The 18,036-nt window shown below is 38.9% G+C and overlaps 8 protein-coding genes across 8 annotated transcripts; 7 read left to right on the forward strand and 1 right to left on the reverse strand. All coding sequences in view use genetic code 12, as the record gives it.

Moving 5' to 3' along the window:
• Positions 1 to 495: 495 nt before the first annotated feature.
• On the forward strand, positions 496 to 2,838 carry CANMA_005125 (histone demethylase; the record flags this gene model as incomplete). The annotated part of the gene is made up of 1 exon (XM_051817474.1): positions 496 to 2,838. One exon carries the CDS (start codon positions 496 to 498, stop codon positions 2,836 to 2,838), a length of 2,343 nt encoding a protein of 780 aa, XP_051669257.1.
• A 527-nt stretch (positions 2,839 to 3,365) lies between these two features.
• ATP2 (F1F0 ATP synthase subunit beta) lies at positions 3,366 to 5,314 on the forward strand (the record flags this gene model as incomplete). Its single annotated transcript, XM_051817475.1, has 2 exons — positions 3,366 to 3,475; positions 3,856 to 5,314. 2 exons carry the CDS (start codon positions 3,366 to 3,368, stop codon positions 5,312 to 5,314), a joined length of 1,569 nt encoding a protein of 522 aa, XP_051669258.1.
• Positions 5,315 to 5,580: 266 nt separating this feature from the next.
• On the forward strand, positions 5,581 to 7,036 carry STE24 (zinc metalloprotease; the record flags this gene model as incomplete). Its single annotated transcript, XM_051817476.1, has 2 exons — positions 5,581 to 5,598; positions 5,657 to 7,036. The coding sequence occupies 2 exons, from the start codon at positions 5,581 to 5,583 to the stop codon at positions 7,034 to 7,036; spliced, it is 1,398 nt and encodes a 465-aa protein (XP_051669259.1).
• Positions 7,037 to 7,228: 192 nt separating this feature from the next.
• Positions 7,229 to 7,960, forward strand: EXM2 (Exm2p; the record flags this gene model as incomplete). The annotated part of the gene is made up of 1 exon (XM_051817477.1): positions 7,229 to 7,960. One exon carries the CDS (start codon positions 7,229 to 7,231, stop codon positions 7,958 to 7,960), a length of 732 nt encoding a protein of 243 aa, XP_051669260.1.
• Positions 7,961 to 8,391: 431 nt separating this feature from the next.
• Positions 8,392 to 9,741, forward strand: CANMA_005129 (uncharacterized protein; the record flags this gene model as incomplete). Its single annotated transcript, XM_051817478.1, has 1 exon — positions 8,392 to 9,741. One exon carries the CDS (start codon positions 8,392 to 8,394, stop codon positions 9,739 to 9,741), a length of 1,350 nt encoding a protein of 449 aa, XP_051669261.1.
• A 118-nt stretch (positions 9,742 to 9,859) lies between these two features.
• PHR3 (1,3-beta-glucanosyltransferase) lies at positions 9,860 to 11,567 on the reverse strand (the record flags this gene model as incomplete). The annotated part of the gene is made up of 3 exons (XM_051817479.1): positions 9,860 to 11,185; positions 11,255 to 11,380; positions 11,451 to 11,567. 3 exons carry the CDS (start codon positions 11,565 to 11,567, stop codon positions 9,860 to 9,862), a joined length of 1,569 nt encoding a protein of 522 aa, XP_051669262.1.
• Positions 11,568 to 12,445: 878 nt separating this feature from the next.
• CANMA_005131 (uncharacterized protein) lies at positions 12,446 to 13,711 on the forward strand (the record flags this gene model as incomplete). The annotated part of the gene is made up of 1 exon (XM_051817480.1): positions 12,446 to 13,711. The coding sequence occupies one exon, from the start codon at positions 12,446 to 12,448 to the stop codon at positions 13,709 to 13,711; it is 1,266 nt and encodes a 421-aa protein (XP_051669263.1).
• A 501-nt stretch (positions 13,712 to 14,212) lies between these two features.
• Positions 14,213 to 16,690, forward strand: CANMA_005132 (putative zinc metalloprotease; the record flags this gene model as incomplete). The annotated part of the gene is made up of 1 exon (XM_051817482.1): positions 14,213 to 16,690. One exon carries the CDS (start codon positions 14,213 to 14,215, stop codon positions 16,688 to 16,690), a length of 2,478 nt encoding a protein of 825 aa, XP_051669264.1.
• Between the last annotated feature and the right edge of the window lie 1,346 nt (positions 16,691 to 18,036).

Below are 18,036 nucleotides of genomic sequence, written 5' to 3' on the forward strand. Positions count from 1 at the left end.
TGACAAATTACACAAAACCAGTTATTTTGATATACTGATTTCATCTTTCGTTTGATCCTTCCTTTTTGGGAATTCTAAGTGGGAGAGAATTGCAGAAAAAGAATCAGTCGATTCTAAATGATTACACTAAATAGAGCAAAAACGATATCTGTCAAGGAGATGCCTATAGCCTTTGGTAAAGACATTTCGATCAGAAAAACACTGCAAAGACATCATACACACCAGTGCTACACAGGGCGACGTTTTAATTTTCTTTGTAACATTCAAAAGCAAAGGAAAAAGGGAAAATTAAAGGAAAGCAAAAGAGAAAAAAAAAGAAAAGGAAGAAAAAAAGATATCCGAAATACAAGACGTTGCAAAATCAGACTGACAAAGGGTGGGTTTTCAAACACACAATATTATTAAACAAGGCTACTTATTTTGCTGCAAATTCATCGTCGCTCAGGTGGCAGGAATTGACTAATACCCATTTTGCAAACTTTTAACTACTTTCAAATGTCAAAATTTGATAAAGACTTGTTGACTCCGTGTCCAATTTTACGCCCCACTGAGGCAGAATTCATGGACCCTATTGGATATCTATCCAGTAGTCCTATATCGGAATTGGGAAAAAAGTATGGTATTGTGAAAATTGTCCCACCAGAGGACTGGAAACCCAGTTTTCAAATTTCACCTTCTTTCAAGTTTCATGTCAGGCAGCAAGTCATTAGTGACTTGGGAATCACAACTAGATCGAGAAAGTTCTTTAGAGAGAGTATCAACCGGTTCTTGAATATGAGAAGAAAGCGGTTATTGAAGCTCAGTTTTAAAGTTGACGGCCATAAAATTTACTATTATGATTTGTACGTACTTGTGGAGAAGTTGGGAGGCTTCCAAGCATTGGATAAGTCAATTTGGCAGGAAGTGAACAAGACTTTTGGAGTTGACCCAAAGTCACGAGTCATCGAAATGGAATATAACGCATCCATTAAATATTATGCCAGCTTTTTAAAGTGCAACAAATCTGTTGAATTTCCCGAGAGCGATTCCGATAGTGAATCAGAAAACTGCTTAATCTGTGGTGATAATGACAACCCGCAGGAGACCTTGCTTTGTGATCATTGCGATCATGCGTTTCACATGAAGTGTTTAAATCCACCATTGAGCCAAATTCCAGCAACAAACTGGTACTGCGACAAGTGTCTCGTTGGCACCGGAGACTATGGTTTTGAGGAGCATCCTGAAATCAAGTACAGCATCCCTGAGTTCTACAAAATGTGCCAGGAGTTTGATGAGAATTTTGCAAAGGATTACAACGAGAGTAAAAAGCCAACCTTGGATGAACTAGAGGAAAAGTTCTGGTCTTTTGTTGACGTTGAAAAGTCGGACTTGGAAGTGTTATATGGTGCCGATATACACAACTTAAAGCCAGGTGAAATAAGTGGGTTTCCTATGGCAAACACTCCCAGCATAGATTTGGCAAATGCCGAAAACCGCTTTTACATAAACCATCCTTACAACCTCACCAAATTGCCATTTGCCAAAGGGTCGCTACTAAACTACATCAACACATCAATCTCGGGTATGACTGTACCTTGGATTTATATCGGTTCACTACTCTCGACATTCTGTTGGCACGTTGAAGACCATTACACTTTATCTGCCAACTATTGCCACTTTGGAGCAACCAAAAAGTGGTACGGAATACCCTCGTCTCACGCAGATCAGTTTGAAATGTTGATGAGAAAGTCGGCTCCCGACTTGTTTAAAAAACAGCCAGATTTATTGCACCAGTTGGTGACTTTAATAAATCCCGCCGAGTTGGTGCGACATGGCATACCCTGCGTATATGCTGACCAGGGCCCCAGAGAGTTTGTAATTACATACCCAAAGGTTTACCATGCTGGATTTAATAGTGGATTCAATTTCAATGAGGCAGTGAATTTTGCTATGGACGACTGGTTGGAGTTTGGAGAACGGTCAGTACATGATTACAGGCCAATCAAGAAGGAGGATGTATTCAATTACTACGAATTAGTGGAGAACATTTTAAAGGACTTTAACCATCATTCAAAGCGGGGAAATTTGAGCTTGGCAAAAAGGAGCATAGATGTACTTGAAAGGTTTCTAAATGATCAAGAGATCCTCTTGCGTAGTGCGAAGCTCAAAAACATGGAGATTGAGTACAGACCCAAAGCTTACAAGAAACGTCAGTTTGACTTGGAGCAAAAGGGTGAGATTGAGGATGAGGTAGAGGATTTATGCTTCAAGTGCAAGACACATTTGGGTTATCAGTATTGCGAGTTGTATAGCGCACCTGGTGAAGATCAAGACAAGTCTATTTGCGAAGGAATTAAACATGAGAGATCCGAGTACGAACAACAGCTTCCTACTCCTGAAATTTCACCACAAGAAGAAGTCGTCAGGGACACTTCTTCTACCGATGCAAGCACTTTATCTGAATCTGCCAGCTCCATTCAATTACAAGCTATTGCAAAAGCGAAATGTGTAATGGATGAGTATGACATTTTGATTTCTCAAGCAAAGAAGAGATCTTGTGAACCTGAAGAGGAGTCCGATTCCAAAAGACGGAAGTCAAGGAGGTTACGTTCACTAGAGGAGGAGCAATTTCAGAAAAAGGCGGTAAACAAGCACGTCGATGGTAAGATGAAAGGAATGAAAAGGACAAAACACAGGGCGAAAATTGCTACCGAGTCGAGAAGAGTCTGCTTAAAGTGCATCTTAGACCTTGAATGTGTTCCTACCAACACCAAACTAATATACCAGAGTTATCCTCAAAAGTTGAGACAGACAATCGATGATGCAAAGGCAAACGTGAACGTACTACAAAGTGTATAGTTTTATAAGTCACCGAACAGTGATTTTTTTTTCGATTTGATTCTTTGAGTCTCTCACTCATGATCCACTCTGACTCCGGTAGAAGGCGAAGTTGAACAACCGTCTGTGTTGCAAAAGTTCAGCTGGTAGCGGACTGTATTTTGTATAATGAATTGTGTCCCCGGTTATTAGAAATGTTGAAAATTTATGCACGACCCATTGTCCTAATTTCATTGGTTAATCGCTGAGCTGTTCGTTTTTTCTTTCCGGCAAAATAAATTTAAATTTATTTCATTGGTAAGAAAAGACGGTAGCGCTTTATACATCAACCACCCAATAATAATTAGTCTTTGCAGAGAGAGAAAAAAAGAGTTACACTATGCGTGTGTGTGTGTGTGTGTGTACAGTGGTACCGAAAAAAAAAATTATCAACGACTTTAAAGCTTCAACAATTTTTTTTCCCTCTATATTTCACTTTTGACTTTTCAGTAACAATATTTGAATAAGCATTAACCATCAAATAGCCAAAGTTGTTCCAAACTATAACGATGGTGTTGCCAAGATTATTTAATGCTACTTCACGTACTGCTGTGCAAGCAGCCAGATTGAGCACCAGATCTTTAGCTACTGCTGCCAAAGCAGCTGATGGTAAAGTCAGGTATGTTTTTAATTTAATTGTCTAAACAGCATCAAATTGGCATTGAGGTCAATTCTACAGCTTACAGTTGGATCAATTGACTATTAGCAATCAATCATTGGGACTGACTGGTCTGCCCAATGATCAATGGCGCAACATCGGTCTTGGATCAGTTTTGGGAGCGGGTAAAGAGGGGGGACCTGAATTTGCTATTTTAATTACGAATTGGCAATACTTCTCGTCGTCACTCTCCGATCAATGAACTTTTCCATACATGATTCAATTGAAGTTGCCAGTGCTGATCTGTCTTTTGATTGGTCGCCACGATGGTTGAAGTGAAATGGAATTTTTTTTCGTCCGCAGTACACGTCCATGAAAAATTTCCAACTGTCGGCGAATAGGAACATTGATCCAAATCTGACTCCACCGACTACTGTACGTAATACTAACAAAACTTTATTTAGAGCTGTTATTGGTGCCGTTGTTGATGTCCAATTCGAAGAAGGAAATTTGCCAGCTATTTTGAACGCCTTGACCTTGAAGAACGGTAAACAAGACTTGGTCTTGGAAGTCGCTCAACATTTGGGTGAAAACACCGTCAGAGCTATTGCTATGGATGGTACCGAAGGTTTAGTTAGAGGTACTTCTGTCACTGACACTGGTGCCCCAATCTCTGTTCCTGTTGGTAGAGGTACCTTGGGTAGAATCATCAATGTTACTGGTGACCCAATTGATGAAAGAGGTCCAATTGAATGTAAAAAGAGAAACCCAATTCACGCTGAACCACCTTCGTTCATTGAGCAATCCACTGCTGCCGAAGTTTTGGAAACTGGTATCAAGGTTGTCGACTTGTTGGCCCCATACGCCAGAGGAGGTAAGATTGGTTTATTCGGTGGTGCCGGTGTCGGTAAAACCGTCTTCATCCAAGAGTTGATTAACAACATCGCCAAAGCCCATGGTGGTTTTTCAGTTTTTACCGGTGTCGGTGAAAGAACTAGAGAAGGTAACGATTTGTACCGTGAAATGAAGGAAACCGGTGTTATCAACTTGGAAGGTGACTCTAAGGTCGCTTTGGTCTTCGGTCAAATGAACGAACCACCTGGAGCTAGAGCTAGAGTTGCTTTGACCGGTTTAACCATTGCCGAATACTTCAGAGATGAAGAAGGTCAAGATGTCTTGTTGTTCATTGACAACATTTTCAGATTCACCCAAGCCGGTTCCGAAGTGTCTGCTTTGTTGGGTCGTATTCCATCTGCTGTCGGTTATCAACCAACTTTGGCCACTGATATGGGTCTTTTGCAAGAACGTATTACCACCACCAAGAAGGGTTCAGTTACCTCAGTCCAAGCCGTTTACGTGCCAGCTGATGATTTAACCGATCCAGCTCCAGCCACCACTTTCGCTCACTTGGATGCAACTACTGTGTTGTCTAGAGGTATTTCAGAATTGGGTATCTACCCAGCTGTCGATCCATTGGATTCTAAGTCAAGATTGTTAGATGCTGCTGTTGTTGGTCAAGAACATTACGATGTTGCCACTGGTGTCCAACAAACTTTGCAAGCTTACAAGTCCTTGCAAGATATCATTGCTATCTTGGGTATGGATGAATTGTCTGAACAAGATAAATTGACCGTCGAAAGAGCTCGTAAGATTCAAAGATTCTTGTCTCAACCATTCGCTGTTGCTGAAGTTTTCACTGGTATTTCCGGTAAGTTAGTCAGATTGTCTGAAACCGTCAAATCGTTCAAGGAAGTTTTGGAAGGTAAGTACGATAACTTGCCAGAAAACGCTTTCTATATGGTTGGTGGTATCGAAGATGCTGTTGCCAAGGCTGAAAAGATGGCTGCTGAAGCTAAATAAGTGCATCAGTAGGTAAAGTATAGCATATACATATATATTCATATCTACTAAGGTTTTAGACTGTCAAAAAAGAAATAAATGTTGAAGAAGAACTAAGGGTGTAATGTAGGCATGTGTCTTCTGTATAGTCGGGCATGGGTTGTAGACGTGTGGCTGTCCTGTATGAAACTGTCCTGTATGGAGTTGGTAGTGGACGTGGAAGTGCTATTTTTAAGTAGCGACAAAAATTATTTCAACAACAGCACACATTTTTCCATCCTTTAATCATGGTTTCAATTGTGGACGTATGTATACAACCATCTTTATCATGAGAGTTGACAGAGTACTAATAATATCCTCCAGCCATTGTCGTTTCTTGACAGCCCCAAAATTAATTGGAAGTTAATTATCGCAGGATTTACAGTTGGTCAATATGTGTTTGAAACCTATCTCGACTATAGACAATACCAAGTTTTGAAGAACAAATCGCCTCCAGCATCGATCAAAGCCGAGGTAGACCAATCAACATTTGACAAGTCACAGAAGTATTCCCGTTCAAAGGCGAAATTCTCCATTTTTTCATCATCCTTTGGTTTGTTGCAAAACTTGGCCATTTTACACTTTGACTTTTTGCCTAAGCTTTGGTCCAAAAGCGGTGCAATAATGAGCGCTATCGGGTTTCTCTTGCCTAAGTTCATGGGTGGGGTCATCACTCAATCAATCATATTTGTTTTCACCTCGCAGGTGTTAAGCACCATTGTTGGCTTGCCTTTGAGTTACTACAGTAACTTTGTCTTGGAAGAAAAATACGGTTTTAACAAGCAAACTATAGGATTATGGATCTCAGACAAGTTGAAAGGAATTGGCCTCCTCTTTTTCTTGGGATCTCCAGTGATTGCCGGCGTGTTGAAGATTATTGACTATTTTGGTAACTCATTTATCTTCTACTTGATGGGATTCTTTTTGTTCATCAACTTGGTTGCAATGACAATAATTCCAACTTTGATTATGCCTTTGTTTAACAAGTTTACACCTTTGGAAGAGGGTGAACTAAAGACCGCCATTGAGTCGTTGGCCGCGTCACAGGAATTCCCTTTACAAAAGTTACAGGTTATAGATGGATCCAAGCGCTCTTCCCATTCAAATGCATACTTCACTGGGTTGCCTTGGAGTAAGCAAATTGTTTTATTTGACACCTTGATCGAGCATAACACTATTGAAGAAACGGTTGCAGTATTGGCGCACGAGATTGGCCATTGGAGATTGAATCATATTCCTAAAATGCTTGCTATGCAACAGGTTCACTTCTTTATCATTTTCTCCTTATTTTCAGTATTCGTCAACAACAAATCTTTGTTTACCTCGTTTGGTTTCTACCGAGAGCAGCCAGTTTTGATTAGTCTCATGCTTTTTGGTGACATTTTACAACCATTGGAGTGTGTGTTAACTTTTGTGCAAAACTTGGTGTCAAGAAAGCACGAGTATGATGCTGATAAGTATGCTTTTGATTGTGGATACGCTGAAGAATTGAGTAGATCATTGATCAAATTGTCAAACAAGAATTTGTCAAGTATGAATGCCGACTGGTTGTACTCATCATTCCATTATTCACATCCTATCTTGCCTGAGAGATTAAGTGCATTAGGTTATGTCTCAAAGGAAAAGATTGGAAAAGGCGATCTCAAACCTGAAGGCTTTAAAGAAGTCGAAGTGACTGAAGAAAAGACAGGCAAACAGGACTAACTTTGCAAAGTCCGCTCTTGTTTATATAAATTTGCAAGTAACTTTTGTAGCTTACAGTTGTGTGTAGAGAATATATCAAAGTTCTTGGTAGAACCCGCGAAGTATATATAAAACAAAAAAACTTTTGCAATAAAAATAAGTTTCTTCGATTAAACACATCACACAGTACATCGATTTATCACAAAGGACACAATGGCGGAAGAACAGCGAAGGCAGATAGAGCAGCTTATGGGAAGAAATTCACAGCTGCTGTCTATACGACATTACCGCGATCCAGATATGACATCGCCACAGGTCTGCAAGGCATTTGTAGTGGGCATTTGCCCCCATGACCTATTTGTAGGCACTAAATCAGACTTGGGGAAATGTCCAAGCCTACATCTCCAGAAACACAAATTGGAGTACGAGTACAAGACCAAGAAGTTGGGTCAAAAATTTCCGGAAATGGAAGCTGAATATTTCGAAATCCTACAAAGGTATGTACGAGATCTTGATCGAACCATATCAATAGCACAAAAGAGGTTGGAGCATACACCAGAGGAAAAGGCAAAGATTTCCCAGATCACAAGGGACTTGGACGAACTAGATATAGAGATTGGGTTGATGATTCAGGAACTAAACTATTTGATCAAGCTAAATCAGAGTCAGGATAATGACCAGACCTTGAAAATTATTGATTTGTCAATAAAATTGAATGAGAAGTCAAAGCAAAGAGATATTGCCAGTAAACAAGCAAGAAACTTTATTGAAAACGTCGGTCAAACATCACAGCAAAAGTTGCAAGTGTGTGATGGATGTGGCGCGTATTTGTCTCGATTAGATAATGACAGACGGTTGGCCGACCACTTTATTGGGAAAATACACTTGGGATATGTTCAGTTGAGACAAGCCTATGAGGAAATGAGAACGAAATTGCGTCGGTAGACTAACAATGCCTTGTGGGTGTGTGCATAGAAGTAAGTAACGTAACAATGTAATAGTCTTTATCTTTGTTTGTGACTAATTTGTAGAAAATGTATGTTGTCGACGACTTGAATCTCCTTCCTAAGATGGAAATATATGCAGTAAGGTTTATAAAGGACTTTTTGTGGGTTCGAAAAAGGTATAAAATTGTTGGTTTAAAAAGCGAGGCGGTCGAGCTAACTTTAACTGGGACTCGGCAAGAGTGATAAAGACTTTGTGTATCGTGCATCTTCCCATTGTTCGATCGAGCCACCGCTCATTTCTATTCTTTCGAAAATCATCAATTAATCACTTCAAGAGCACTTCAACCTTCAAGCAACGTACATCATACGCTTTTGTATAAATCATTTATTGCATCATCATAGGTCATCTGTATCTAAACCCCACATATAATGAAAAAGTACCAACTTATAGGCCGCAAGCTGAACAATAGATTTCCCAAAAGAAAAGAGGCAGTCACTTATCCAGTAACCCATTTGCATTCATTACCATTAGAGATACAACTACGAATATTTGGCTCACTTCACAACGACGGACAGTCATTGCTACCGATGGCTCGAACTTGCAGCCACTTTTACCAAATCATTTGCAAGTACTTTTTATATCGGCAAGTTCAATTCCACACATCGACAGAATTTTTCAAATTTGCCCATCAGCATTTAACGGGAGAAGTGAGTAATAAGATCAACTACCTCGAGAATGTCATGTTCATTAATCCTCAAATTAAAAAATCGTCGAGTCAGAGCATCAATATAGGCGGGAGCTATGCCGTAGAGTCAAACAGCCGCACGGTTGACACTTTGAGCTATACAGGGTTCATTTCTACTTTAGGAACTTTGTTTTCTCATGCGTATGGATTGAAATGCATGCAGTTTACTGAAATTGCGCCTGAATTTGCATTCCCTTTGGAATATAAACAAAAGACATCCACAAGTTTGTTTAAGCGGAAAGCACCAAAACGGAAAAGGAGCCTAGATCGATTGGTTCTTAGGCCGCAATCGGGATGGTCCATCCCATTAAAGGATATACACTTGTCTTTATTTTGTGAATATTTTGACACGATTCGTGAATTGCACTTGATTGATTTCATTATTGATCAACCTATAAATGTTGATATCAAAGTCCAAAAGGTTACCTTTCAATCGTGCTCGTATTCAATTAAAAAGATTAAGGCACCAAGTCCATTATTCAAAGATGTCTCGAGTTTGGAATTACAAGGCCTTACAAGTTCAATGCAACTATCTTTGATTGACTTGGTCAAACTAAATAACAAACTCAACACTTTGATTCTTGACTTAAAATCCACTGTATTCTACACAAATGGGGAATTCAACTTTACAAAATTCAATCCCTTTTTCCGTCTCTTATGTTCTGGAGAAGGAAATTATGCCAATTTGAGAACTCTTGTGTTGAAAAATTTTGATTTATTCAATTATCTCAAACATGATAATTTACATGAAGACATTGATTCGTGGATTGAACCTCCAACTAACAACTTTGAGACGTTTATGAAGTATGTCTCCTTTGTGCCTAACTTGATCATATTATTGAAGAAGACGCCAGTTAGAGTAAATACTTGCAAGAAATGTGGATTCAAAAAGCAGCAACTGGATAAGTTGGTTGAAACATTGACTCCTCAAGAGTGGGAAATATTCTTGAAACCGTTGGAGTTGCAGGAGAACAATTTGAAAATACAACTGCATGACCTTGTTGATCTATATACTATTTCAGAATACAGTTAGAGAAAGGAGACAAAGTGATACCAATTGTAACAAGTTATAGCTATTTTGCCATGATGCTGAGGAGGGGTATATTAGTATTGATGTCAATATTATCATGGAGAATGATTTCACGTACTAGTTAGGTAAATATACTAGTCCAAAAATTCTTGACTGAATCGGTGACTTTGTGAAAAGTCTCAACAATCACATTGGGCTTCTCCTCATCGTGTTCATTTTCGTTGTCATGATTATCTTCCCCTCCGTGAAGCTCTTTCTGAAATTGTTGCTTTTGCTCGCTGTGCAGCTCTGGATCTGAAACCTTATCTGTTCGTTCCGCATCATTCGTATCGTGAGGACTATACGTACTACTTTTTTGCAGTCGCTGCTTGTCGTTGGTATTCACATCGTCAGTCTCAAAGTCAACCACTATGTCGATTTCATAAAGTGTATTAAACACTTCACCATTTGGTTGAAAAAACACGTTATTAGTATGCAATTCACTCTTGTCCAAGTGCACAAATTTGCCTCGTTCAACGTTTACGCCAGTGTCAATCATAACTTCGACAATTGTGTCGGGAATACCTTTCGAAATGTCCAAGTTGGGGTACAGGTCTTGGCATCGAGGAATGGTTGACTGCGTTTGTTTAATACGCATTTGAATTTCCTTTGCATTTTCCTTCATAGCTTCAATAATAAAGTTGTAATCCAATTCTGGTATCGAGTCAAATTTTTGTTTCAATTGCATAAAATCGCGTAATAGTTTAACGTCGCCGTTGGGCAAAATTTCCACCAATCCATAATTGTTTGCCTCTTGAGTAAATTCATAAACCAATCCACCATTAAAAACGTCAATCATATCATTTGTGTACAACACGGGAACTTCGTCAAAGTTTCTCGGCAACACTTCGTTGCAACCATACTCGGAGAAAAACACAGGCTTACTGTAGCCTTTATAGTCGTTGACCAAAATGTTGTATCCACTGCTGTAAAAAGTCTGATCACCGCACCATTGATAGGAGTTTACCCCATAAAAGTCAACACTTTCCATCAAGTTATTGTCAGCACATTCGAGATATCTAGCAAGTGAAATTCGGTAATTCAAGTCATCAGCTGCTGAATACCCAACCGGTATGGGTCGAGGCGAATGAATGTTGATGTAGTTTTTGATATCCCTAACTACTGCTTTTATATAAGGTGCAGCTACCGATGCCGATATGGGGTCGTTGATTACTTCATTTCCAGCAAGAAACCCCAATGTGTTGTTGTACGATGAAAACTGCTGCACAATTTTGAATACATTTTCAAAATAAAACAAGTTGTAAGTAGTCCAAGGCTCGTATCTGTTCAAGTGGTGATTGGGTAACGGCGAGTTGACATCGAGTACTAAGTATATCCCTGCTGCTGCCAACATTGTCATACATTTATCGTGGTTCAAGTCTGGATTTACCGAATAAATTCGAATCGTCTAATATAATAATGATTGCTGTTAGTATGGGTTGGATGCAACTGCAATTCCTTACCCAGTAATACATACATTGATGCCCAACTCCTGGAATAGTATTATATCCCTTGCACATTGAACAGGATCTGATAATGGATCTTTGACACTGGAAACTGCCGACGATCCTCCTGGTTGATAGTCTATTCCCTTTATATAGAACTAGTGATGTTCTGTTAGTATAAGCTTTTTAAATAACCTCAATTCTGGGCATTATTATTTATTTGCATACTGGTTCTTTGGTGACACTGTTGACAAAGTAGTGACCATGAATCGTGATTGGATGTACGTTTGCCAATATGAGATGTATTCCGCTTAGAAGCACAACGAGTAGCTGTAATGATGACATTTGCTTTATTATTGGGAACTTATTAACAGAAATGTAATTGAATCTGTTTGCCTCTGTGTGGTTTGTAAAAAATAAAGAAAATAGAGTGTAAAAATCCATACTTTTTGACTATTTTGATATTCTGATAGAAAGTTGCAAAAAAATAATTGAAAACGAGAAATAAAAGGAAATAAAAACAATAAAACAATTAGATTTTGATAGTGACAAATCTTATCACAGAAGAGAGAAGAACCTACAATGAAAACTATCTACTGTAGTGTAATAATAGTAAGTACCACAGTTTCATGTAGTGCTGTTAAAACAAGGAGGAATACATAGCTCTATATACATATATATATATACATATATATATAGAATCTGTGTTTTTCAACCTCAGTAACTCCAATTTCAGTTGTCACACTAGCTTATAAAAACTGTGAATACGTTGAGACATTCGGGTATAACAGTGTCTATTTCGCTTTTGTAATTATTCTATGATGTGGTAGTATTTAATAATGCACATACGCTTGGATATAGCAAGACAATAAAACCCGCTTATAATTAATCAAAAGATAAAATGTGGAGAAAGAAGTGCACATGAAAAAAAAAACAGAACAATTTGTATGCCAAGTGTCTATAACCCCAACAATCTCTCAATTTATATCACCAGGGTTAAAATGTATACATCTATATCTATATCTATATCTATCTATCTATCTATCTATCTATCTATATATATATATATTTGGATATTTTCAACTTCACTTTCTTCCCCCCCTTTTACTCATTAGATTCAACTTTTCCTTAGCTCACATATAAAGGATATCTTCTAAACTTTTACTTATTATTTGATTGGATTGTCATTTTTTTTACATCAAGTGCCACTCCACTTAACCAATATGAAATTTTTCAGCCGTGACCTTGATAAGTTGAAAGGACCCCTTGATGGAATCCTCACTGAGGTAACTACTTTTAACCAAGGTGTTGATCCACCTCTTGTTGCGCCATCATGTACTATAGGTCTAACACAAAAGGATAAAACAGTCTATCTCAACACTAAGGGAGTCACAAACCTCAACACCAAAGAGCCTGCAACCAACGATCACTTGTACGCCTTGTTTTCCTGTACTAAATCAATGACAGTTATGGGTGCATTAATCTTGTACGAAAGAGGCCAATTAGATTTAGATGCCCCAGTGTCGAAATATATCCCTGAAATTTCATCAGTTGGGGTTCTTGAACCAGGAATCATTGATAAAAAAACAGGTGAGTTTAAGAAGCCATTGGAACCACCAAAAACTCAAATTACTGCTCGGCATTTGATGACGCATACTGCTGGTTTCTCCTACGGATTTATTCACCCTGACTATTTTACATTGATCACAAAAGGACAACCAAAATTGGATGCCTCAAACCCCACACTTGAGTTTTTTTTGAAAAAGGCACCATTAGTTTTTGAGCCAGGATCTAACTGGATGTATGGTTACAGCATTGACTGGTTGGGGTTTGCTATTGAAAAGATATCGGGTCAGAAATTGGGCGAGTTTCTAAAGAAGGAGATTTTTGACCCTGTTGGTATGGCTTCATGCACGTTTCATAAAAAGGATTATAACAATATGAACCGAGTCCATTACAGGAAACAGGACGCATCGTTGAAGTTGCAGGAAAAGTTTGGCTTGCCCTTGGACCCTAACTTGGATCTAGGAGGCCAAGGTTGCTTCGGAACTGTTGGCGACTACTTGAAATTTATGCGTGTTTGGCTAAATTTTGGGTACAGTCCTGATGGGGATAAACGTATCCTATCGCAAAAGACAGTTGAGTACGCGGTGCAGAACCATTTACCCGAAAATGTCGAGTTGGAATTTATTGGATTGGCCCATAATTTTGTTGATGATGATGCACCTGATAAGAAACAAGATGGATGGACCCTTTCTGGAAACGCATACAATGCCAATAAATTACCCAGTGGAAGACCCCTGGGAACTTTGTACTGGGGCGGATTGGCAAACTTGCTGTACTGGATTGACTTTAAAAATGGAATTGGTGGCTTTTATGCGGTGCAGGTATTTCCCTACATGGATGAGTATGTTGTTCCATATATAGCTAAATTTGAGTACGAGGTTTATAGTGTCGTTGATGGAGAAAATGCTTCAGCAAAGCTATAGACAGTTGATGTTTAAGTGGGACCAAATGAGCTAATTGACACCAATATGTTTGTTATTGTATATGCTATAATTATAGATAATACATTCCTTTAAGTTAAATGAATTCTATTTGATATCCTAAACTCTAGTTTTGGTCTTACTCGATGGTACAGAGATAAGGGAGGGGGAAGGGAGGTGGTACTGCAAAAGTTTAAAAGCGAAGGCTTAGCTGCGAAAGTTTTAAAAATAGACATACTGCATATAAACACTGAGATATTTTCTTTTCTTTCTTTTCCCAATACACCAAATAAAATATACGTAGATCTCCCTCTGTAATACACTTTCGTGCTTTGTAGTCATCACTAAACAACAACCACTCATTTCATTTCATTTAATTTCTAGCCACACACATTCCTTTCACGACTTAATACAGTCATCGTTTGAAGAAGAAGAAGAAAAAGAAAAGAAAAGAATAGATATTATTTTTCACACAGCTACGCCTCCCATCACACATTACCAATTATGCGCCAACACGAATATCAACGACTCGCCACAGAGGCTTCTTTGCGCAACGACGAACTCCCTTTGAATCCACCCGACTATATTGAATCTAACGACGGGCAGGGGTATGACAGTGATCAGTATGGCTTCCCACACGAATCCTCATCTTCATCAGTACCAATAGAACAATTTGAGATCGAGGATGCGCCGCTAGACGAGCCTAGTGGTTTATTCAACCGAGCTCAAGCATTTTCTAAAAAGTTTGCCAACAACGTCAACACTCGCCTAATACATCCTGTTAGTAGGATGATCGATCCGATATATGAGGGATACAAATTTTTGCACATGCAGTACGAAAGACTGATTTTGAAGGTGGGAAATCCATTGGTGGTAAAGAGGCTCTTGTATGTTTTTATTATGATGCTTCTAATATTTGGGGTGTCGAAGTACACTGCAAGCAATTCAATCACGGGAGCCAATGTTGGTGCGTTTGCCAGAGGAAAGTTTTACGACATTGATAAGCTAGCTGATTCTGCCCGTCAATTTATTGATCCAAAGTCAATGAAGGAAAACTTAGAATATTTTTCTTCTATGCCCCATATTACGGGGTCAAAGGGTGACTTGGCATTTGCCAGGTATATTGAAAAGTATATGAAAAACAACGGACTACATAACGTCTATCTAAACGAGTTTCAATCATTTACAAACTATCCCAGCAGCAAAGACACGTTTCTCAAATTAGTTGATGGGTCGTTTGAAGCAAAATTAAACGAAAAGCATAGCAAGGATATGCAACATCTCGCGTATAACCCCAATGCATTAAACACGCTTGATGTTGTTAAAGGAGAATACCTTTATGTGAATTACGGCCGGTCCGAAGATTTTCAAAAATTGCAAGATAATGGAATAGACACAAACGGCAAAATCTTGTTGGTGAAATATGGCGGAAATGTGCCCGAAGGAAATAAAGTCCTTATGGCCGAGAAACATGGTGCCAAAGCAGTCGTCTTTATCACCGCCAAGTTTCAATTGGCCGATAACACGGAGGTGGATGATGTTATACAAAGAGAGAATGTGGGTTTGACTAGAATGTCTCCTGGTGACATTCTCACACCGGGCTGGTCGTCGGAGGGTGGTTTTGTTACGCGACTTTCTTGGGACAAGTCTGAAACAACGCCCAGGGTACCTACAATTCCAATTTCATGGCGAGATGGTGAAACTTTGATTAAGAAGTTGAAAAATGGTTACTCATTTGACGATTTTGCTAGTGGGGATGGCTCATCGCCTGCTTTGCAATTGAAAATATCCAACACTAACCGACCTGTTCATCCTTTTTGGAATGTTGTTGGGTCTATCGAAGGCAGGGAACAAGCTGAAAAGGGAATTATAGTTGGTTCTGTACGTGATTCTGCCTGCTATGGAACAATGGGCAGCAACACGGGAACAGTAGGGTTTCTTGAACTTGTTAAAATGCTCACCTCGTTGCAGAGAAAGTACCAATGGGTTCCTTCAAGATCCATATACTTTGTTTCATTTGATGCTACCGAATACAATTTGGCAGGAGCTACAGAATGGATCGAAAACAGAAAGGAAGCGTTGAGGAAGGAAGGATATTTGTACATTGACATGAGTGATTTGGTCAGTGGTGATGAACTTCAAATCAAAGCCCATCCATTCTTGAAAGATACATTGAATCAAGCATTATCCAAAGTGAGACTTGATGAAAGTGGCAAGTCTTTGATGCAACTTTTCTCGGACCAAAAGAAATCAATTGGAAACGATTTCATGGAGGAAAAAAATTATGTTCCTTTTATTAATTTGGTCAATATACCCGCAATGGAGGTGAAATACAAAGGTAAGAATTACCCATCCACTTCGTGTTATGATACGTTTGAAAATTTTGAGAGTTGGGACATTGATAGATCCATGGCAAAACATGTGCAATTGGTTGAGCTTTTGTCTCGCGTGATTATTGATTTCGCAGAAGCCCCATTCATCCCTTATAATTTCATTGATTTATCCAATCTGTTACCAGGCTACATTCAAGATTTGGAACGATTTGCTGATTCAATAACGAAAAACATGAATGTGAAACCAATTTTGCATTACAACGGTTTGAAGCTGGCGGTGGATATATTGAAAAGAGTTAGTATCAAGTACTCAACCTGGCACAACGATTGGAAAACGATGATTACAGCTACGGGTGGTGCAGAACCACCTATGTTGGCAATGGAAAGATGGGCATGGAATGACAATATGCTCAGGTTCAATGAAGAGTTTATAGGACGTGATGCTCAACCAAAGCGATCGGGCTATGTCAATGCATTATTTGGTGTTCCTTTCCTGGCACCCGAAAGTGGAGATGATTTCGAGTGGAATACGTTTCCAAATATCCGTTCGGAGATTATGGATCATAATTTTGATCAAGCTCAAGATCAAATCGATCGATTAGCTCGAATGATTGAACAAGCTGCTGAAGCTTTTATAAATTTAGGATAAAGTAAAGCGTATAATGTCATGCATAGAGTTTTATTTTTGGCAAAAATTAATTCTATTATTCTATTAGTTTAAGTAAGTCCTCTAAATAATAATCTCGACAGCTCAACTCACGCACTGCATGTGTCAACTTGATTAGATATTCACTATTCTTACCACTGGGCCCGACATTTGTCCTGATAATCTTGGCTGTTGCTTCAATTGGTTCAGGACCAATAAAGCTTTCTAAATCTAACCCGCCAATGTAAATCAGACTTTCAATATATTCGCCAAACTCATCTCTTTTACGGTCAGCCTCGGGGACTTTTTTACTCGATTCAGCATCATCCTTGAAATAAAATTTGACCAATTTCAACTCATACCCATTCTGTTCTCGTATATCTAGATACTGCTTAACTTCATCGACATTTTCCGGTGATATGTAATAAGCACAACCCCAAACTTTTAAATCTTGTGGTTGTAAATTGGTAATCAGATGGTCAATATCGATAATATCGCCATTTTGAAATTCATAAGTGTGTAAATCATTATGGAAAAATCTATCATCTTGTAACTCATCGAGTGAAATGAGTGTGGCAACTCGGCCTGGTGATGATGGTGTGCCGCGGTGGTCAATTGAACTTTGCCAAAATCGACGAATGTAGCCTTGTAAGTAACCGACTATTTTTAAGGCAACGAGTGGGGGAGGCTTGAATATTAGGGACCCGTACCCTATTACCCACATCCCTTTTTGCTCAGATTGTGACAACTTTGTCATGGTTTCAGTTGGCGTGATGTATACTTTTAGGAAAACTGTGGTTGTGAAAAAGAAATAAAAATATTACCGACGATTATATATAACGCGGAATGTGAACGAGCATACGACACAAGGGACTATACCCCATATGCAACAGCCGTACTTGATATTACTAGACTACACTTCTGCTATACATACGTAAACTTGAACGCCATCTTTATCGTTTCAACAACCTTGTCTCTAATATTTGCATTTCTCAAGTACCTGCTTGACCCAAGTACCAAAACAATTAGCACAATCAACACAAGCGAGTTCTTGGCAAGATAATTTCTCGTAATATTCAACACATACGTCAACTTTTGTTTTAAATTTTGCGATTGGTCTTGTTGGCGTTGGTCCAAATTCTTTACCGGTGCTCGACTATCTTCATTCTTGTAATTATTGATGATTTCCTTAATAGAACTATACTTCAAATTCAGTTCTTTTGCTGCTTTTTTCGCTTCTGCTTCTTCCTTGTCCTTAGTTTCCTTGGCCAATTTCTCCGCTTGGATCTTTTCTTGCTTCAATTTCTTCAAAAAATCCTCTTTTTCACTTTTGATTTGGTGTAACTTCA

The sequence above is a fragment of the Candida margitis genome (genome assembly GCF_024628925.1).
Source record: "Candida margitis strain CBS 14175 chromosome Unknown scaffold43, whole genome shotgun sequence".
NCBI lineage: Eukaryota > Fungi > Ascomycota > Pichiomycetes > Serinales > Debaryomycetaceae > Lodderomyces > Lodderomyces margitis.